This window comes from Hesperophylax consimilis, chromosome 8 (assembly GCF_061612785.1).
Source record: "Hesperophylax consimilis isolate HC1 chromosome 8, BYU_Hcon_1.0, whole genome shotgun sequence".
NCBI classification, from domain to species: Eukaryota; Metazoa; Arthropoda; class Insecta; order Trichoptera; family Limnephilidae; genus Hesperophylax; species Hesperophylax consimilis.
The window spans coordinates 39,515,539-39,539,885 of record NC_142843.1 but is presented as its reverse complement, the minus strand read 5'-3'; the positions used below and the strand labels follow the sequence as shown (position 1 = coordinate 39,539,885).

The 24,347-nt window shown below is 33.6% G+C and overlaps 1 protein-coding gene across 3 annotated transcripts in view; it reads left to right on the top strand.

The window, feature by feature from the left end:
• Nucleotides 1–24,347, top strand: part of LOC149422036 (transmembrane ascorbate-dependent reductase CYB561-like) — a 173,425-nt gene that overhangs the window by 99,013 nt on the left and 50,065 nt on the right. Inside the window, exon 2 of one of the 3 annotated variants that reach the window (XM_089634250.1) lies at nucleotides 15,920–16,009. The exons of the other annotated variants lie outside the window; for them this stretch is intronic. Within the exon in view, the coding sequence (XP_089490376.1) occupies nucleotides 15,920–16,009 (90 nt within the window). The remainder of the gene's footprint in view (nucleotides 1–15,919; nucleotides 16,010–24,347) is intronic. 3 annotated transcript variants of the gene reach the window in all.

The following is a 24,347-nucleotide window of genomic DNA, read 5'->3' as shown; positions in this document are numbered from 1 at the left end:
CAACAAACCCGAACGTACTCTCTCATAATTTCCCCACTAATTGTTTATACATTAATTTTAATGTATTTTCGTCTCCATAAGACGCGGGTTAATTTTATCACCTCGTTGGATCGTTATTAGCGTCCTAATGGCCCAAAACCATGTCCGTATTTTTTTTCAAAATCAGCGCTTTCAAGTGTCTGACATCGCCAACCTTTTTTCCCTTGGTATCCCTTTCGCAACTAACTTCGCGCCATCATTCTCCTGTAACCTCAACGCTGTTTCTTTGCGGTTCCACGTCATGCTTACGATAGAAGTTCAATGTTTGCTTTTTTTTCCACTTTTCTTACGTAATTTGCCTGTTTTTCCCTTATTTCTGTTGTTTTCTTTTAAGTGACGCGTGTAACTGCCCTCTCCCCCAATGATTTCCACTCCCGGTACGTCTTAACGTAGGATTCTACCAATTTCTCTCAGTCCCCAGTTCGTTTCGCGTTATGTCCCTTACCCTTCTTGAAACACGTCCCCCTCGTTCGTCGATGGTTTACGATCCCGTTTCCGCCACACCCTTGCATTCCAAACCCATGACGTCATCGCACTACCCTCTACCAAGGTTCCCGTTTTTCCTGTAATAAATCGAGATAGCCCCTCCCGGTTCAAAGTCCATTCCTTTGTCTGCTTCGGTAAACCACTCCCACTTGCCGCCCCGCATCCTCTGGATCCTCTTGATTGGTGGGAGATTAAATCGAGGCCTACGATTGGTCCATCTCTCTACCTCACAGAGACATCTGCCTTCGACCCTGTAAAGCTTCATCCACCCATCCATTTGATTGTAATTACTTATTTTTCGACTCTGCCGCTAGAGGTCTCCGCCTGTATTATCTCAGTAAAAGTGCATCATATCACACGCTTGAGTAGACTTAAAACGAAATTGTTAATTACTTCAACTAAAAGGGTAAACTACTAAAAAATGTGTATTTTTTCATTAGAAATGTATAAACGCATATGAGAAACAATTAAAAAAAAAACAATATTATTGCTAAGATTATCTGTGAAAGTTTCCCTTGATTGTCTTTTTTCTTTCTTATTTTTTTTAAATTTTTATTTTAATTTTTTTTATTTATTTTATAAAATACAGTATAATGTTTAAATTTACATAGTAAGAACATATTTCAATAAAAATTAACATGTTTACCTTTACAAGAGTCTAAAACTCGTGTGTAAAGGGAAAATAATAAAAACTTAACATACATATGTAAATAGAAGAAAAAAAGAATCATAAAAACATATAAAGTGAAGAGATTTTAGTTTTTTTTATATAATAATTTATAAAATAATTTAGTGAGATATCATCGTCATTCTAATTCGTTAAATTATTTATTGTAGTGAAGTTAATTTTATTTTTAAATTTATTAAAATCCGGTTCTAATCTCATCTCAGTCGTTAATTTATTAAACCATACCACTCCAGTGTACGTGTAATAGTGTTGTGCAAAACTGGTATGCATTAATGGAGTCCATAAGCGACCCATTGTATTTTGCCTATTGCTCTCGACACGAACCATGGCATGGTGTGACTTCTTATACAGATCTTTGTGGATTTGAAGTAGCGTATTTTTCGTATATGTATTTTTTAGTGATGGGACTTGAAAATCTTGGAAAAGTTGTAAGGTTGGGTAGTCTGGTGGTTTTTTTATTAAAATTTTTATTAACAGCCTTTGAGTGATTTCCAGCGGTAAAAGTGATGATTTGTAAGCTCCCCCCCACGCAACGATACCATACTGTATTATTGAATGGGCTAGAGCGTAGTAAATATTTTTAAGAATTTTTAAGTTAAGTATATTTCTTAGACTAATAAATATGTAAATGAGTTTTCTTAATCTATTTATGATATTGTTTATATGAGTTTTCCACTTAAGTTGACTATCTATTATTACACCTAAATATTTAATTTCATTTTTATTTCCTATGGATAAACAGTCATTATTTTGGCAAGTAGATTTTTTTGATATGCATTTTTTTGAATGTATTTTAATATTTAATGTAATAAAAGGGTTTATTTTGTTTATACTAAAAATTATATAATATGTTTTTTCAATATTTAATGTTAATAAGTTTTTATCAAACCATTCTTTTAACGTATTGATATCATTGTTAGCAATTATTTCAAGTTCATTCAATGAATTCGCTTGAAATATAATTGCAGTATCATCTGCATATGAAATGAGTTTTCCTGTTAATGGTAATTTAAAGATATTATTAACATATAATATGAATAGAAGAGGGCCCAATATGGTGCCTTGTGGTATTCCAAAGTCACTTGTGTTCGGTTCACTGAGAGTGTTATTTATTTTTACATATTGACTTCTAGAGTTCAGGAAACTTTCTATCCACATTTTGGCATTATCTACCTATTTTGTTAAGCTTGTAGAGTAATTTTTTGTGACTTATGCTGTCGAAGGCTTTCTTTAGGTCTATGAATATTGCAAGAGATTTTTTGCCTTTGTCTAGTGCTTGATGTATTTTTGTTGTTAAATCTATGATTGCGTCCTGTGTGCTTATTTTTTCGCGAAATCCAAATTGTTGGTCACTCAATATATTATTAGTTTCAATAAATTTTAGCAGTTGCTTTTTTGCTACCTTTTCAAAATTTTTTGAGATATTTGATAATACTGATATAGGTCGGTAGTTATTAATTTCTTAAGTATCACCTGATTTAAAAATCGGTGAAATAATAGTTTTTTTGTAAATAGATGGAAAGATTCCTTTTTTAAGACTATTATTTATGATATGTGTAATAGGTTTTTTCAAAAAGTTAAGATTTTTTTTCAGAATTTCAACGGTTATCCCATCAAAACCTGGTGCGGACTCAGTTTTTAGGTTTTGTATTATAACAACAGTTTCTTGTTCGGTTATCGTTTCGAATGTTTTTACCGTTTTATTTAATGAAGCTACTGGAATTCCTGATGTGGTGGTATTATCTATGTTGTTAGTAATTTCGTTTGCGAGATTTTTTCCGACATTTGAAAAAAAATTATTGAAAGCATTAATTATAAAATTATTCACAAAATATATAAAAACCAATTTTGTGCTGAAATCGAGCGTTTCAAGATTCCGTTTGTCAAGCGATTTTAATGCATTTTACCTATATTCGTCGTAAAATACGGCACACTACGAATATACACATTTTTGGTTGTGTATTTCTCTTGAGATAAATAAATATAGAGGCTGTAGTCTATGGGCTAAGTCATCTGCTGTCTGTGCACATATTGTCTCTCCTTTGTTGCATTAGTCAAATTGATAATCCGTTCCGTGGATTGGACGCGATGTCAAAGATATAGAAAGTCGTTCCGCCAAGTCTGCCACGGAGCACAGAGATTTTATGCCACCAGTGATCTGCGGGCTATTTATTGTTCGTGACAGACAAACATCTTTCCGCAATTCACGAAGTAATTATGTGGAAAAATCAATGATCTTCTGAACGACACGATGTCTATTGAATTTTGATTTGGCTTTGCACACTATGTTAAACGTTACTTATTTCCTAAACAGAGACGTTCCCAAAGATTCATTCGGAAGGGAATAATTAGAATTTTTTTCTTTCTTCTAAATGTGGTCCTTATACATTATATACAGTAAGGGTCCTCGCCTTTTATTGGGTGTAATATTAAACTCTTTATAAAACTGATAAAGTTGTTTATTCATAAATTAATAATACATTTGTCCAGCTATAAATTTCTTACTGGTTTATTAGGAAAAACGGCCGGCATAGTCCAGTGGTAACGCATTGGACTGCCATTCCGAAGGTCGCGGGTTCGAACCCGGCGTGCGCAAATAAATTTTATTTGATTAATTTGTGTTATTTCACAATTAATTAATTCAAATAATATATAGTATATTTGCGGCACGTTCCAGAGTGGAAGATACTACCAGTATCGCCCTGGTGTAAGACCACCATTCAGAATTGAAACGTTGCTCCAAATGGCTTTAGCCGTGTTTAGTGACTAGATCTGAATAGCCAGGTACTTTCCCACCTTCCTCTTTCCCTTCCCCACTTACGTTCAGCCTCACAACATCCCCCAATTGGGGATGCCATAGTCTCACTGGCTCCAGACGGGAGCAGTTGGGACTCTTGTGAGGTATTCACTATAAAAAAAAAAAATAAAAAAAACATAAACTGAACTAAACATAACAAGACAAACAAAAAGGTAACGATCGCAACTGGGAATTGAACCTAGGATTAGTTTAACTGCGACAACGTCTCTAACAACTAGGTCATTGTGACCTGATTTGACCAGGGATTGAACAATATTATCATTATATTAACTAATTTGTCCTATATAAATAATTACATTGAAAACATCCTACAAATAATTTTTCAATTAAACATGTGTAAACCGTCATCCGTAAACCGGAGTGGTTTTACCAATTACCGGTTAATATAAGATCGTAAAGAAATTATATAAAATTAAAAATTAAAATAAAACTTTCGATAGTTATTTTACAATTATTATAATATTTAAAATTAATATAATATTTCTCAATAAATATTCTATATCTTCTTTTTTTGTTTCTCTTTCGAATATATTATTTTAATATTAAAATAAAACTTTCAATAGTTATTTTAAAATTATTATAATATTTAAAATTAATATAATATTTCTCAATAAATATTCTATATCTTCTTTTTTTTGTTTTTCTTTCGAATGTATTATTTTCATATCTAATTAACTAATTTTGTTTTTTGGTTCAAGAGATCAAAAAAAACAAGCAAGAGCTCTTTCTGAAAAGTTTCATTAAAAAATTATACTACACCGTTTTTTACCTTTATATGTTTCTCTGCTGATCACGATTATCACTATATTGTGAAAAAAAATACTTTATGTATTACACATGTCATTTGTATCGTATAGATTAATAACGAAATAAAAAACATAGCCCTAATTATTTGCCATATTATGTATTATTTCTGTTGTAATTACTGCTAAAATTATTATCGGAATTCAGAACACGCGTGTTTTTGACACGGAATGGGTTTTTTTAGGTGAACTTTAGGGATTTGTATGGAGCAGTCCGTAATTAATTTTTTGTCAATAGAAACTATGGGCACATTGTCCGTAAGGTTGACCAACACTGTGTTTTGTTGTTGATTGTTTAAAATTATAATTATTAGCCCTAGGTATAAATAGTTAGTGTATGGTGGCTAGATACTCCGGCCGCTTTTATGTGTTCTATTAATAATGATCAATTGAAAGTGAAATGATCGAGGTATTCTCGTTCACAGTTCACACCACAATGTGATTGTTTAGAAGCTTGTTTAGCTATGAACAAATAAAACTACATTGTAGTCGAATTTCTGTGGCAAATTAACAATAGCTCACTGCCATTATCACCCATATCATGTTAATAAATAAAGAACCCAGAAAACTGAACGAAAAAAAACGTTTTTAAGAAAGTTTTTTTAAAATATTTTTACATTAACTCCGCAAACGAGAGATTTTTGCTACATCCTTTGATTAAATAAATAAAATCAAAATTTAAGTTTTTTTAATTTTTTTTATTTTTTATTATTTTTTTATTTTTTTATTAGTAAAAAAAGATACATGAATTACATTACATAATATTGAATATAGTACAGTTATTAATTAAATAATATAAGTATTTGATGTACCCCCATAAATAAGCAGGGCTTGTGTGTATGGGGGTGTTGTTATATTGGTTTATATTTGATATGATTCAGTTCAACTGTTCGGAATAATTTTTAAGGTGGCTTTTGAATTCGTTTATATTTGCTTTCATGTTTCTATTTTTTTCTGGTAATGAGTTAAACAATTTAACTCCGAGATATTCATGGTTGAACTGTCCGTTGTTTTTTTACATTTAGGAGTAGGAAGTATGGACGTTTGTCTAAGATTTCTGTTATTTTTAAAGGGTGTAATTTTATTTTGAATATTGTTTTTATAAATTTGTAATGTTGCATGGTAGAAGTATAATGCACTTAATTTTCTGACCTTAAATTGTTTGAATAAAAGTTCGGACGAATGTATGAAGAAGGCGGCGCAACCGTTCCTCTCAAGTGGACCGCGAAAGACGTTTTCATGTGTCTCAAGCTCAGCTCCTTAGAGAAGGTGCTGTAATAATAGCAAGACGATTTTGGCAAAAGAAACCAATTAAGCAGTAACGTCAAAAAAATATAATTGGGAAGCGATGATTGAAACTGGTTGTTGGAATTGGGTTATGCTACTTATGTCGTATTTATATGTATAGTGTCCACTGCACAGTTTGTCATTTGAGGAACAAATATTGGATCTTTATCGCAGATGATAAATCATTAATTACAAACACGAAAAGCCTTTGAAACTATGCTCGCCCCAATAACCAACATCTCTGCCACAGATTATTCTGGTGTGTTCAGTTTTTTGACTTAGCAGAGATGATGTTCGTCCAGGTCAGGTAGAGAGATGACGAGTAAGGAAGACCTTTTGGACTCTTCAGCTGAACTATCTCGATTAATTGCCTTGCGCTTCAGCGGAATGGATGGATTCATACGCCCGTCATACGTCCGTCATACGTCCGTCATACGTCCGTCTCTGATCCCCAGATTCCTATCACCTCCTCAAACCCTTTTCCTTCCCAGAACTTCCTTTCCTTCCTTTTATTAAAAAGACCCTCCACACTACATCTCAAAATATGACAAAGGCCCTTAATTTTTAGGTGAATATAAAAGAAAAAAGGGTTACACTAGCCTATGGGGAGGGGTTGGTGGGAGGGAGGAAATAAGGAAAATAGGAAATGAATTTAGTTTGTGTTGATTAATATGTATTGCGCGAATTTTATTTATTGATTTTAGGTTTCATAATGTGAGGTGATGTGTTAAATGAGTTTAATTCACTGTATGAAGTGTTAAAAATGCATGCAGCACGGTGAATGATGGAGTTTTGTTTTGAGTGACGTTTAATGTATGGTTTTGTTTGGTTTGTCTGATGGACACTCTTGAATGCAGTAGTTCCGTGCATTATATCACAGAGGTGGCTATTTTTTGTAAAAATAATACGTGTAGCGAATATCTACTTTCCGGTGACAATATTTAGATCTGCCGTATATCTGAGATACATTTATTCTGAAGTCGCCCTTAGCAGTGTGAAATCAGTTTGGCGATAAAGGCAAACACTGGATCACTCTCGTTTGGATGGTCTAATGCTACGGCGTTTTAGCTAAATCGATCGGTCGGCTGAGCTGGTTGAATCCTCCATCATTGTACATGAAATATCTTCCGCCTTATGACGGCGGTAGCAGATTTTTAAATAGTGCAAGACGAAACGACGTTATTGGACGCGACGACTCTTCGCTTGGCCAGCCTCGTGACTCGTCGGCTCTGTCAAAACTCTGTGCCAGAAAGCAAAAAATACCATGATAACATTAAGTCTAAGACTTTCGTCACATATTATTTAAGTTATCCTCGGACAATTGTCACCGTATTACCATCCCAAACAGCGTCGACTGCTACTATTACAGAAATAATGTACTAAGATACAACTATAAATGTCTATATTTTAAATTTGTAATAATATATTTCACTGTGTATATTTTTCTAAAATAATAAAAGAATTATTTTATTATCTGAAACCTAAAAATTACTTAATGGGTTGTTCGTAACCGGGGAATGTTAGTCTTTCTACAAACAATTATCGCTTTTCCTGAATAATTCATATAATAGAAGTCAGAATATCAATGCATGTCCAGACATAAAACGTGTGTTTTTTTTCTAATAACAAAGATCAGAACTAATTTAAAATAGATCAATTCAAATGTATTACCTAAAATAATCATTTTTGATTTCTTAAAACTAACCAATTTCTTTGTTCAATTTTGTATCCTAATTTTTGTGGGCAATCGTAATCTATTTTCGAAATTAATCTCGAAACTGAAATGAGCGTAATAACAGTTATCTTGGAAACGCTTTGGTTCATTTTGGTTTTCAAATACTTGGATCGTGCCACGATTTTTCCGTTGAAGCGTTATTATTATTAATGGTCAAATTGGATGTCGGCATGATGTATAAAATGCTAATTTAAGCATATTACTTTTAACGCTTTCATAGAATTTTATTGGTAAGATTCTGTAATACCCAAATGTTTTATTTACCAATTCTTTGTCTTCTTTGTCTCCCTTTTTGTTTATACGGTAACATTGGTGTAGTTCTTTAGTACGTTTTCTTTGTCAATTACGCTGTCTACTAAAACATCGCCTATTAGGTATATATATATGTGATTCAGCCTTATTTAAAAAAGGCACTACTCTTATATTAGTCCGTATAGGAGTTTAATGTCTTTTCAATGTGTTTCTTACGATACGGCAAAAGGAGGAAATCCAGATTTATTTAAACTTAACCACACAAGAGGTCCTGAGGAAAATAATTTCCCTCGGTTCTACGTCATCTTTGAGGATGCTGTGTGGTGAGTATTTTTGAAGAGATAAAGGACCTTCTTGAAGAGACCCATGTTCACTCATGGGAGAATGTTGTAAGAGGGAGGAAAGGAGCCGAGCTGTTGAACTCAAGAAAGTGGTGTTTTCGGGTTGTTAATAAAAACCTCATTACATTTCGAGAAAAGTATTAACAGTAATTAAGAATTGGTTTATTTCGAAATAACCCAGTAACATTTCACATAAAACAAACATTTTCTTTCTCTCAAAAACAACATCTTATTAATCACAAACTTGTCATGATATATTGAAGTTATTATCCATATATTAGTAATAAAATCATTGTACACCATCCCTTTTAACACCCTCCCCATCCCCCAAAGGTTATGTATATAAAGATGGCTGATAATCGGCTGAATCTGTTAACGGTAAACAAAATAAAATCAGTAGAAAAAAGTTGTTAAAAGATGCAATATATCATTGTAATGGAATTCCACCACGAATGTCACAGAAATATCACAAATTTGTCATTAACACATAAGCTATTTTCCCTTTGAGGTTATTACGCACCTGTATTTTCTTGACGTTTATTTAATTTGAGTTCTGTTTATTTCACCCTGAACGAGATATTTTAATCAGTTTCATCTGGGATAACTGTCAGCAAAGGGCAACTTCATTAATTCGTTGGAACCTTTGTACCGGATATATTAATATGCATATTAAGTGATTTTAAATTACACATTCGCGTCACGTGTGTATTATGTACTAAGACCTAGCCCCAAGGCCAAGGGGGAATAAGCCACATTTTTTACCCGCCCACTATCCATCTAACTATGGAACAGAAGGACGGGTATATCCCTATGTGTTTAATGCATTTTTAAAATTGTCTCTTACATTTATAGGTTAGGTTATAATTTAAAAAAAAGTATTTATCTGTTATGTTAATGTGTTCATTGCTTAGCGTGTTTACCATTAGAATTAAAATGAGTACTGCAGCAGGTATTATATTCTTAACAATGTAAATCATAAATAAAGTTTATTATTCATAAGAATGCTGCTAAAGTTGACTAATGTTCAAACGACAATAATGGTGACCTAAATGATTTTAATATGATTGCGGTATATTGCTATTTTTCGTATCATTTACCCTTGAGAAATCATAATCACTGAATGTTTGGAATTAAAATGATTTTTTAAATATATATTTTTTTATGTATAGTATCTAGTCAAGTTCGAAAGTACCCTGATACACAATACAATAATATTAGGGTGAAGTATCAATTGACAAATTGATATAATTGAAAAATTAATTACAGTTATACTATGTTACTTGGTAAATAACATTCTTTTATAACGACCTAAGCCCCAGTTTTAATGATTTATCCAAAATTACAAACTTCTCGCGTTTTAAATTATAAAATCGCCAAGATAAAATTCGAATTTTTAATGAGCACTCCAGAAAATTAAGCACGAATTTCTTGAAAATAAGCTTTCTTAGAAATTTTGTAAAGTTTTCTTGAAAATGTTTGAAGTATGAACTTTGAAGGACTGCCTGACTTGTTCTACCATGTTATACGTTATTTGAATAGAGGCCGAAATAGCATCCACCGTTTGCATTCATTGAGATGATTATACCATTTTAATATGGAAATAACATTACCATTAGTTTTGGAAATAATGTAGGTATCTCATTTTACCTTTGTTTGGCCACAAACTTTATAAATATTCAGACAAAACATACCCACAAGCTTACTAACTGAATTAACAATATGAAAACAAGAATTTGTAAACTTATTTGGTAGCTTCCATAAATTAAATAAACAGTATCCCACAGGGATCATCTCTTGGGACTGCAAACAAAATACAAGCTACGCACAGGACCCACACCATTGTAAATTCATTCCCCGCCTGGTGTATAGATTGGCATAATCGATAAATCAATTTATTCGAGGTAAGAGTAAGTCAGATTGGCAAAACGTGGAATAATCTGCCATGCAGTACTGTAGGTACTGTCGGCTTTCATGTCGTCGAAGATAATACATAATAGTATAATAACGAAAGTTGACGCTCGACTAATTGCATCTCATTGTGTACCATGACTATTATTATGAGTAATAATTAAGGATAATTAAATAATCCATATACACCACGGAGAAGAAAGTAATAAATTGTAAATTTTAAATTACATTTATATTAATCACACGATTTTAGCGTTCACTCTGTTTGATGACCATTTTGGAATATGATTTTTGCCTTTTTTTAAATGATCACGAATCCGTGTTGATTGCGTAATATTTCTATATCCTTTAATCTTATTTAAAAAAAATTAACTACTGTTAGGGTAAGGTTGTGATTTATAAAATATGTTTTTGTTAGTCTGAAGCCAGTGAGACTATGGCATCCCCAATTGTATGCTGTGAGGATAGTTAAGAGGGGAAGGAGATGGGGAAAAAGTAGGCGGGGAAGTACCTGGCTATTCAGATCTTGTCACCAATCACGGCCAAAGTCATTCAAGTAACGTTTCAATTCTGAATGTTGGTCTCACAGCAGGGCGATACTGAAAGTATCTTCCACTCTGAAAAGTGCAGCAAATATACTATATATTATTTTAAACGAGTAATTTGTGAAATAGTACAAATTAATCATATAAAATATACTTGCGCTCGCCGGGATTTGAACCCACGACCTTAAGCTTGCTAGTTGAAGCTTGCTAGCGAAAGATCTGGTCACCAAACCTGGCTAAAGTCCTTTCAAGCAACGTTTCGATTCTGGATGATGGTATTTCACCGAGGCTATACTGAAAGCATCTAATACGCTGGTACGTTCCGCAAATGTGCCATATAATATTATTTTAAATGAATAAATTGTGAAAAAATCCAAATTTTAAATAAAATTTATTTGCGCATGCCGAGATTCGAATCCGCTACCTCCGAATCATGAGCAGAAATCGTATCCACTCAACCTCGCCGGCTGTCATTCGTCATTCCATGCCCTACTCCAAAAAGCGTGATCTGGGATCGGGGTCCATAAGTAAAGGAATCATGTGGGCCCTCTCTCTTCATATCTCCCCGCGGTAACCGAACAACAAAGTACCGCCGTACGGAGACTGTAATTACAATTACACAGTAACTTGCTACATTAATCAAGTGAGAAACGACCATAATCTTCATGTGTGTCCACTGTCCGGGAAAGTCACGCAAGCGCAGTGGTGTATGATTTGTTTATAGTCTTCTCAATTTGAGGTTATTCCAGTCCCAGTACAGTCATTGCAAAATTATCTTATGACCTCGTTTTTAATCTGATTGCAAAGCTAAGGTCAGTGTTGGGTGTAGGTACTACTTGTTCCTCTCTTCAACGCAGTTGATTGAAATTGTCGTTCTGTTTTTTCGCTTTATTTAAGCGTTAGTTTTTTCAAGTGTAATTTCTTCGCTCTCTTGGTGTTGCCCTTGGGAGCTTTTGCGCGCTCATTTCTATCTCTTCTTGTGGTGTTGTGGTCAAACCAGGCTGAACTGGAATGCGCACCGGACCTACTGCTTGATTCTAGGTCGTGTGGTGCGATCTTGTGTTATTCCCCTTTGATTTTTACTACTTCGTTTAGATCATATAATTCGATTGGGGCATCTAAATCCCCATCTAATGATATGATTTTTTTAATTATGTGATACCGCATAAGAGTGTTCCCAACCGTCTGGAGCCAGTGAGACTATGGAATCCCCAATTGGGGTATGTTGTGAGGCTGGAATTAGTGGGGAGGGGAAGGATATGGGAAGAAGAAAGTTGGCAAGTACTCGACTATTCAGATTTGGTCACCAAACACGGCCAAAGCCATTTCAAGCAAGGGTTCAATTCTGAATGGTGGTCTTACACCTGAGCGATACTGAGAGTATCTTCCACCCTGGACCTTTTAATTTGTTCACCATTTTAACGTGTGAACGTTTTTAATTGATAGCAAGTGAAATGCATGATTTCTGATTGGCATTGAACGTTATTGCCGTTATTGTTAACACAAAATTAAAGGTGTTCAATTGTTGGTATACCAATAAAAATTGTTACTTTTATTTATAATAGAATATTTCCTGTTATATGCTCTGAATCAAATATATGTTACGCTAATTTCTAGTAGAGAATTATTCACTTAATATATATAAATTTGAAAGGCTTGATAGATTCTGTAATTATCTACATGTTTTTAACATAGTTATGATAGAAAGAGAAAAAAAAAGTTTTTTTTTTTGGAAAATTATGTCTTAAATAATCTCCCAGAGCACGGACCTCTACATAATGCTATAGAATTATATTGAAAAACAATTATCAGATACTTTTAAATGTTATTTTTATAAAATACATTTATAGACTTTCGCTAAGAGATCAACTCAAAAACTAAACAAATTTTTTAATAAAAATATTTAACGGATTTTTGACAAAAAATCCGAAAAACACGACAAACTCACAAAAAACTGACGTGCAACGGACACAGAGTAACATTGATACTTACATTTTTTGATTGTTGATTATATCTATAATGGTATGTAGTTGTACATTGTGATATGTTGCGGTGAGGATTCTGCTTCAGTACGTTTCTAAACGATGAAAATATAATGTGGTGACTATTCTCCCACAGCCAGCCAAAGGGTTAAAACAAATTAATTCCTAAGCCTAACTCGCAATCTACAGGTTCAACTTGTTGGTTAATTTTATGACCTTAGTCAGTTGAGGGTTAGATACTAGGTAGTTTCCGGTGTGGCGGAAATTTGAAATGACCGTCTTTTTTAATAAGTGGTAATAATTTACATTAAAAACTGGATGGAAGGTAGCTACACTGTATTACGTCTTTATGATTATAGTTAGGCTTTAATGACCGCCTAAACCTCCGGCCTAATTTCCGGCAGAGTTTAATATTCATGATTTTCATTTTCGGGATAACCGACCGGACGACTAACTAAGTTAGCTTATTGGTTACCAGTCGTCTAATTACTGCCTGTCAGACGTAATGAAAGATGATTGATTATTCTAAAGTTATTTTGCCGTTTTAAAAATGAGAAACGTTTAATTGAATTGTATTGAAAAGATAGATATTTATACGATTTAAAAACTTCTATTAAATACATGACTAAACGACGAGTAACGAAGATATAATGCGTATTACCGACAAGATTAAAAAATGAATATTTTCGATTAAAACAAATTTGCAAAGCGTATTACCCTACACTACAAAGTGTGGTGAATTCTTTAATTCTCTTTACATGTCCATATTACATTATACGTGTAGGTACCTATGTTATGGATAATTCCGTTGATCCGGTTTGCATTGTATCACGGAATGGCTTTTAAAATTGATGGGCGGTGAAACAAAATCAATAATGATTTGCGATGCAAAACCACGCGGCTGCTGCACGAACAGAGGCGTGATGACTGCTGACCTACTAGTCGGATTTTAAAAGGGTCCTACTTTGAGGTCTTGAGGTCATCCGCATTTTTTTTAGCGAAATTTGTATACATTTTTTAGGAGATTGCGAAGTTTTCTACATGTGAAAACTGGTAGAAATGCGCCACAAGAGTCTTAGGTGCTATTTAGTGGCGTAGCGATAAATTCCAGCCCGAGCAAAATTGTTAATAGCGCTCACAACGAGTATTCTTTAAAAAAAAAAATTTGTACTGCACACATGTTCTAATGATGCTCCATTAGGAAAAAACGGTAAGAAGGACGTTGAAAACTACGCTACAGCTAAAGCCATTAAGAGACGTTTCAGAGAAATATATTGTATTACTACCGCGGAAAATGCCAAACCCATACTCGACCTGAAGGAAAATTTTACATACTTGTACTTCTGTCATTTTTATGTTTGTTCAAAAAATAATATATAAATGACCAATATTTTTGGTTTTGTTCGATAAATTCAAACAGCGAATTGATTACTGTATGCACCATGAATTATTAGTCCTATTTAGTATTGCTGCAGATGTAAGTTTGTGGTTCAGTGAAATTATAGAAATGGCCACCTGGTTTTCTAGTTCCTACGCCACTGTTTATGCTATCGATTATAATTTGTATATACTTGACTGGCACTGGGATAAACTATTTTAATGCATTTGTTTAAATATACGATACGACCACCCCAGCCAGGAGTGCTGCTGTCCCGTATTGGAGTTTAATCGACCGGTACACATTTATTTATTTATTTTATTGATACATGATTTAGAGAGTAAATGTGGTTTTTTTGTGATATTTCACCCTCCATGCTAGGGATGACCCTGTGTTATGGCGGGTGAATTTTACAGTTTGCGGACATAGAATCTATACATTACTATAATATAAAAAGAAAAATAAGAAATATGATGTGTGGCTAGTTTGGATTGCAAGAAGAGGATGGAGAAGTTAGAGAATTATAAGAAGATGAAAAATTTGAGAAATTATTAGCAAATTAATTATGTGTATACTATACCACTAAGTTAGGGAATAAGGATATATTATGTTTTGTCTGAAAGGTGATTAAATTGATAGAGTGTAGAATGAATGTGTAGGGATCCATTTCGTAATTTGTTTTTTAAAGGAATTGGGTTGACTCACGGTTTTGAGGTTTTCAGGGATAAGGTTAAAGATTTAGGAGCTAGGAAGAAAAAATGTCTTTGAGCTGGCGTGACGTGACACGGCAACCTAATTAGCCGTTATAGGACTTTAAGATGGGCAGGAATAAAGGAATTGTTCGAGCCTTATTTTTTCTTCTTTATGTCTTACTCGTGCCTCTTCTTACATATCCTTGACTCTTTTTGGTTCTTCTCGCCTCTTCTTGGCTCGCCTTGGGTCTTCTTGCATATTTTTGCATTTTCTCACCCCTTCTTGACTCGTCTTGTCTCTTCTTGCGTATTCTAACGTCTTATCACCCCCCCTTGTCTCTTCTTGACTCTTCTTGCCCCCTTCTTGCCTGTTACTACAACTTCTCGCCTCTTCTTGGCTTGTCTTGTCTCTTCTTGGCTCTTCATGACTCTTATTGCATCTTATCGATCATTCGTCTTGTCTCTTTTGGTTTTTTATTTTTTCTTCATGCCCCTTATTGCTCTTCTCGACCCTTCTAGGATCGCCGTAAAGCATTTATTTAAATATAATTGAAAAAATTAAATGAGATAAGGCGAAAAAAAGAAAAGTTATTTTCTTGATATCTTGACCGTTCCAGAAATGAAAATATCGGCATGATCTCTAGCAAAACCGAAACTAAATTGCGGTCGTAATATGAGTCTTTGAAAGACCCAGCGTCTTGATAACTATCTGATACGAGAGCAAATATTGCAGCATCCTCGCTGGAGATAAGCTCAGTCACATCGTGTGATTTATGCACCAAGATACGGGGCCGATTGTACGCAATGGCCGTAATGAGGTATTTGCCTCTTAGTCAAGTAGATAACCTTATGCGAAAAGAACGTGTGATTTTCTGTGCGGGTTTCAGCGATTATTGCTAATATTTTCATTATATACCGATTATATAAGCGTTGAAGTATTGCAGTATAATTATTGTTGTTGACAGGATTCGCAAAATGGGAAAAACTGTAAGAAAACCAATCGAGTTGCAAATGAGAGGAATTTCCCATGTCGAAAATCTGCCGGCAAATGGAAGGTAACGCATTCTTTATTTGACCTTTTACTGAACTTTATTAATGTTACATCTTTAATATATTATTATAACAATCCTATGTAATTACTTCCTCATCATTGAGAACTGAAACTATTCACATAACATAATACCCGATTTCCCGGTAGTGCCGTATGTTCCAAAGCACGCTGTTTTTCAACAAAGGCACTCGGGCATGTTGGTACCCGTTCAATTTTTGACAAACCTATATCTAATGACGTAATGAAATTTTTCTTAAAATATTAACAATATTACTAACATCGTGTCATCACGGTGAAGTTTGCATCTTTTGACTCTTGACGCTATTCGCATATTTAATTTGCCCGTACAAATGTTGATTTTTTCCAATAATCGATTTAAGGTCCACATATTTCTAGTCCTTCCAAGAACCCGAAAATACACAAAGTAAGTTTTGCACGCATGTAGTTCCGTTTTTACCCCAGCCTCAAGGGGGGCCCGGAACTCATATTATAGAAACATTATTTTGTTTTTATGTTCCAGTAGGTTTTTGATTTTTGAAAGGGCTCCAAACTCAGTGCAGTATGACTTGCAAAGGCGCCAAGGAACTAATGCCACATTTTATCTCTTTTCTTGGTTTCATATTTTGGTTGTTCCCAATATTATTATTAACTAATATTATATATTAACTAATGCCACATTTTATCTCTTTTCTTGGTTTCATATTTTGGTTGTTCCAAATATTATTTTAATAGAAGCCGCTGTAATGTTTTACGCGGTGTGCATTGGATTCGTATTCATGCCTTGACACCTTTTAAAAATCTTTATTCATGATAAGATTTTGTATATTTACTAAGTTGGTATCTATGGGCCTCACCGGAATCCTGACCCACTGATCGCCACTGGTTTCAAAGATAAGCTTTGGCGTGTTCTAACTTATAACGATATAAAATACCATGCAGCAATTTTCGTACATTTCTTGTTCTACCACAACTTGCAGTCAACGTTTCATCGCTTTTTCGATTGTAAGAATAGAATAGAATGAAATGAAAGGACTTAACAATTATCAAGCTCCAGACTAACCATTCATCTGGCAGAGATTATAAATTAACAATAAGCATTCCAGACGTATTCAGAAGGCATCAGGATCAGCCGTTGACAGTACCCCAGGTCAAAGAGCAGTGATGTAACCTTTACAATTCCTAGAGTATTGTATCACTGAACTGCATTTAGTTCTCACGGTTTATCAACACAAAGTAGGTTATATGATTATATTATGCGTGTTGTCATAATGTCTGATGATCTTCATACTGTTTTCCATGTTCAAATGAACATCCATCTTTAAAGTTTGCTGGGTCAATCATCATTCTCACGGAACATTTGAATTGTCACATGTTTGCGATAGCATCAAAGGTTTCAATGTTTATCCTACTTAATTAAATATGAATCATTCTCTTAATTGTATTATCTCTATTAATAAACTATAAATTATTAAGTATCAAAAAAAGTATCAATTGTAATTATTTAAAAAAAGGTCATAGATCGAGCTAGAGTTAGTTACTCATAGAGTTATACTAAATACTTTGCTTTTTCCTTATTCGCTCAAAAACGTTTTTTAAAATGGTCAAATTGAAGATAAAGATAACTTTGTCCATACTTATGTATGTTAGTTCTTCCCCAAAGGTACCAACGTCAGCTTGGGTTCTTGCCCAAGGTATGATGCCCATCATTTCAATTCTGAAACCTGGGACAGGACCATCGGACCTCTGTCGCCAAATGAGGGTAGGTACGACCAAATATCCGACCCATGCGAAAATGTCCTTTCAATATTCAGGATCACGGCCCATCACTGCCAGCGTTATCTTTGTTGCCTTCCTCTTTCCACGCTGTTCTCATTTTCCAAATAATAATATTGTGCTTTTAGAGTCCATTCTCTACCTAAACCGCAACGCTTTGAAACTCGTTACCGCACAGAGCCCTACGTACTTCCATAATAATATGCATGTGTGCATGGTATTATATAAAATTTGCTTTACAATACAATTCTAGACAAAACGACAGAATACAGAATGGTCGAGAAAGCAATCTCTCCGGCTTATTGGCGTTATTCGAAAGTTTATTTTGCGAGCTGCAATTTCTAGCGTTTCTACTAGCGACTGGCATAATCTAAGCATTCGACTTCGAAAATAAGAAATAATCGAAATATTCTTCCAATTACTCATATTTAAAAACATCAACATTGTTTCCTTAACTAATTACGTCTAGTTACAAGTTTAGTGTCTCGTTTTCCGAGACACTCTTCATTGGGTTAATTCGATGATCAATCGGTTCACTTCATTTTGAAATCCATACATTCTAAAAAATTTAAATCGATTTTAGAACCGAGATGTTTCGAACGAATTTCAATCGATTATTGAGATATTCGATCATTTCGAAATGGATGTCTCTATTATGGCCATCGCTAATTTCTAATGCGGCGAGATATTTTCCCCCAACGGCAGTGGCCCGCATCTTGTTTGCAAACAAATCAGACATCTCGTCAAGAAGCTGTTCTCTTGGTACTTGTAAAATCATTGCGTCAGTTGCTTGACCTTTCAGATATTTAATAATATGACTTGTACATATATTAATTGCTCGTCTAGCCATTGAGAAGATCGAAGCGTGCCTTTCCATAAATACTCTTTTTATGCTTTTGACATTCTGTTAATTTTATTGTTGTTTTTATTTTATACCTTGATTCTATAAATTTATCGACAGTGCGGGTGACAGACCGTTCGTCTAGCAAACTTTCGCTGGAGAAATCGGTATCATTGATATTAAATGCTTTATTGTAACCACATTATTAATTGAAATTGAAATAAACTCGCTGTCGATTAAGATAAACGCTATATTTTGCTATAAAAAACTTTGTACCCACCTACAGAAAATTCTTCAAATTGTGGATTTCGCAGTGTAAATTATGTTTTAAAATTGCGATCAGTTTTTTCATGGAGAACAGCTTCTTTTTTGTAACTAAATACCTTCAAGTTTTGTTACAATTATTCTAAGAGTTTGAAGTGATCATACAAAATTCCTACTGAGATTTGAACTCTTTCTCTTGAAACACTGATAGTGCCCATACGGAGAAAAATGAGTATTGCTAATCTATTAAAAATGTCCTAAAATTACAGGCCATTTCCTAATAAACTTTTAGTAAATTCGTAATAATATCGGAACAAGTGTTAATGGAAGGGCGTTTGTCTTGATAATATATAATGTTGAAATGCGAAAATGTTTGGATTTTTATGAACTCGTATTCCGACATCGTGATAATACATTCGTATCTTTCTAAAAGTTTATCAGGAAACCTATCAATTCATTCGTTAAGGGCCTGTAATCTAGTTTTTATCTGGATTACGAATAATTTGAGAAGATTCTTAATAAATTGGCAATACTCATGTTTCTCCGTGCACTGTATTATACAGGGTGTATCAGGAGATCAAGTCTTACCCAGGACTTTATGGAGCGATTCCAGAACCTATTTAGTAAACATGTATGTAGATGTAACTCCGCAATCCGTATGATGGAGGCCATGGAGCTAAAAAACACAAATTAATGTCATCGAAAAAAAAACTTGAAAAACGATTCCGTTTAACATGGTATTTTTTAAAGTTAGCTGACCTGATCCACAAATACCCATCAATACGGATTGTGTCTCGAATGAACCGGTTTAATGACCTCGAACTTGGACTGAATGAAATATTTTCTGCAACTTGCTTGTTTTCCACTTAACCTAGTCGCCATTCGCACAATTTTTTGAAATCGCTATCTTAAATCTAATACAAATAATCTCATTAAATCCATTAAGTCTTAATTAACTCATTTATTTTTTAATTGCATAGTCGTTTATTGTATCCCCGATCCTATCCACACCGTGCATGGAGTCTCTCCATGTTGGTCGGCATTTAATTTGTCGTCATTTATATTTTTATTGAGTTTGATATCATCTCTATTATTAATATGGTGTCGTCCTTGTCATGCAATTAGCTAATGTTTCATGCGAGCTGTGTCCGGTGTTTATAATAGATCCATTACTCTGTGTGCATTTAGAAAAATGCATTATTTTAAAAGGCTTCATTAGCGTTTTAAGTGTCACTTCATTAGAAAGATTGATTTTAGTTATGTGATCATTGCGATCGAGGAATTTGAAGGTCATCAGTCTCATCAACATACTTCCTATTCGTGTGGAGATTGTTCGATTAGGTGCTTTTAATCGTCCATGTCTTGCGCTACCTTTTCACTCTGTAGTAGTATAGTGGCGGATTTATCGCCAGGTGGCAATTTCTTCCAACAAGTCATTTCTTTGCAGAAAAAGTTATATCCTCGCGCTGTTTCTGCAATTGCTTTCCCAATGTTCAGTTTTCTCTGGAGCCAAAATTGAATATCTTAGTCATTTTGCTGCCATCATGAGCTCGATGTATTGAAGCTATTTGATTATAGATTTCTCTCCATAGAGTAGGAGGAGTTCGATGCCGAATACTTCACCAGTAGTGCGAAACTCCCTTCACAACGGAATCATCAAACATACAAATTTCCGTGGTGGGTCTGTCAATCTGTAAATAATTGTAACTCTGTTTCAATGAACTCGGTTTTGTTTTGAATTTCAGTGTCATTTTCAAAATTGAAACTGATTGTGCCAAGAATTAAGACAAAATGTAATAATATTTATGATATAAAAAAAATTATCACAAAATTAATTTAATTCTGTATTTGAAATACTTATTTCTTTTGTTTAAATTTTCACTTTAAAAACACATTATTTATTTAAAACCTATTTTTTTGTGACAAACAAAATTGAAACTGTCTAAACTTTGCATCGAAAACAGCTGTTTTGCGCAGTGTGTGGATTTTAGATCAAATAAATGTTTTAGAAATTATAATATTCAATCAAGTAATATACCTGTTGTAATTTGATAATCTTCCGTATACAATCAGAGTAGGTTAACCGGGATAGTTTTTTACCTACAGGATGTCCGTCGAAGTAAAAATAAATAAATAATTACCAACTTCCTTGAACCCGCATAGTAATTAAAAAATATATTTTAATCAGGCCATTACCGGTTTTAATAAATTTCAATATTAATAAATTGGGAATTAATACAGTGGGTTAAAACATAAACACTTCAATTTTTATTGGAATAAATTTTAAGGCGATGCATTACGTTGTGTAATATTTTAAATTGAGCCACTATCAATAACAACCCTTATGTAGATGGCGGTAAGGTTTAAATTCCCGCTTAACACCATCCGCCTGTTTTGATTTATGCAAGAAAAAAACATGGCCAAAAAGTGCCTTTTATTTTATTTTGTGGATGTTCAGGCATAAATATTTAAATTTTTTTCGATCATTTTATAAATAACTTAATTTGCCACATTATACAATAAAATCATAACTGAAAATGGGTTCGTAAGTAGGAGATTTTGAACTTTAAAGCAGTTTTCATAGGCCTTATACATTATTTTTTTCTGGGCTTATAAAAAGACTTATCTAAAAAATACTCGATTATTTAAAAGGCCAAGATGTATTCTACTCGAAGTATTTAATTAAAGCATCTAAAACATTTCTAGGCGACCAAATTTTCAAACCAAAAACACATGATTTTACATTACTACGTATGGCATCGCCTTAAAGGTTATACATACAAATCAATGTAATATATCATTGAAGAAGTAGATAATTCTAATAAAGCTAAACGAAACATAACAAGGACTTTCTCAACTGGGAATCGAACCCAGGATCTCTGTCTTACCGGACAACGTCTCTAACCACTCGGCCATTGGGACCTAATTATGAGACACTATTTGGATTACAGACAAAAGTCTTTTGAACATTGTAATCATTGAAATAGATAGCAGTCAAAAATTTGTGAAAAATTAGTTGAGTATAATATTGTTGAATGACAAAAAATAATTCGGTCTCAATGACAAAGTGGTTTGAGGCGTTGTCCCAGTAAGAAAGAGATCGTGGGTTCGATTCTTAGTTGTAACCTTTTTAATTTTGTTTCGTTTCCATTTATTAGTATTATGTTCTTCTTCAATGATATTTATATAAAATAAATTAATATCAGAAGGATTTTGTAGGAGCCGAGAATTGTCGACTGCCAGGCCAGACTCGAGAAACAGGAATGTCGGCCGGTAACGGAACTACGAACGAGCTCTGCTTTCGGGTGGCGATCCCCAAAACAGTGTTTTCGTATTAAAAATATTATTTAAAATTCTTTGACAGTTCTTGACTCCACACACTTATTTAAATTTAATTCTTGTCGTTTTTTTATTAAAGTCAGGATGCTACATGAAGGTTATGAACCCGAAGTATATGCTTTGTAATTAGTTAATAAATATTAATTAGTGAACAATGCGTAGTTTCCGAATAATTTACTGCTTTGTGCGCATGTTGGTCAAAGACAATTGTTATCTTTTTTTTTTTTTTTTTTTTACAGTATTACCGCACAAGAGTCCCAACTGCTCCCGTCTGGAGCCAGTGAGACTATGGCATCCCCAATTGGGGTATGTTGTGAGGCTGAGGGTATTGGGGAGGGGAGGGAGATGGGGAAGAGGAAGGTGGGGAAGTACCTGGCTATTCAGATCTGGTCACCAAACACGGCTAAAGCCATTTCAAGCAACGTTTCAATTCTGAATGGTGGTCTTACACCAGGGCGATACTGAGAGTATCTTCCACTCTGGAACGTGCCGCAAATATACTATATATTATTTTAAATTAATTAATTGTGAAATAACACAAATTAATCAAATAAAATTTATTTGCGCACGCCGGGTTCGAACCCGCGACCTTCGGATCTGTAGTCAAAAGCGTATACCACTAGACCACGCCGGCCGTCAAAAGGATATACAATATAGTATAATAAATACATTTGAAAAATAATAGCTTAGACTTTTTAGGAGTTACCTACCAGCTTTTTGATGCCGAGGTCGGTGGTTCAGTTCTTTGGAGTACTTAAAGTTAGATAACGTATTTTTTTTATTTGAGTATATTTAGGAAACATTTATACATGTGAATTAATTTTGTATTTAAGCTGTTAACCATAATAAATCATCATATTATGTAGTTGAGACATTGATAAAAAAAAATCCATGGTTATCTTATGGTGGTTCTTTTACTGAACACCTAATGGTATATATAAAAAAAAATTTATGCATTTTACAATAAAATAAAAACGAAGTGACTAAGATAAAAATAAAGAAGAAAAAGGTTTTCACTTCGTTATGGCACTATTCAGTTAATTAAATAACAAATAAATCTATTTACATCGAAACTACATATGTTTATGTTTACGAAATTTAGTATTTAACAATACCTTTCCTTTAAACATACAGTTCGTCGTTTTCAGGAAAAAATCAAAAAAAAAAATTGTTTAATGAAATACTAGTACTTATTGAATTATTTTGCGGTTTAAAATAAGCCGACATAGCACAGTGTTTCCGTGCACCTGACCGGCAATCAGAGGGTGCGGATTCAATTCCTGTCGGCGGCATTTATTTTTTCTCGGAAGATTTTTTCAATTTATACATATATGTTTGAGGCTAATTATTTTTTTAGTTTTATTTTATTTGGTTTTACGCTCAGCCGGGCTTTTACGTGGATTTTAAGAACAGAATATAGCTATCGAATATTATACACAACGTTTTTATAGCATGAAATAACATTAAACAAGTAATCTGAATATGAAACAATATAAAACATGTAACAGTAACATAAATTTATATAGATAGAAACTAGAACAACACTACATAGATCAGCAACATCATCAGCTGTAGGCAGACTGATAGAACCTAAGCGCAAGCCAAATACTAAGTTTGGTGATCGCGCTTTCGGTGTATCTGGGCCGAAGGCTTGGAATAAACTCCCTCCAGAACTAAGATCCATAACAAGTCAAACAGAATTCAGGTCTAAACTAAAAACTTACCTTTTTAAGCTGTCGTACCCTTAAATTAAATATACCATTCCTAAGAGAAAGTCCAGTTATATTCAATTTTTCAATTAAGTCCTAAATCCTGTATCTAAATTTCGCCAATAAACAATTAGAAAATGTTAATTAAGTGTTAATCTCAAGTGACCTACCAGGTAAGTATGGTACTGAATATTATCTCCATAAATAGTTAAGTAATAACATAGATCACTGTAGAAATGTATTATAAGTTTGTACAGCGCCCTTGAGGTGTTTTTGCACAAAAACGGCGATATACAAGTCATCCAAGTATTATTATTATTATTTAAGACAAATCACTAAAACTACATTACCAACGCTACTATAATTTGTAAGATTCAACAAAGTGCTGTTATAGATTACGATTAATTCTATAAATG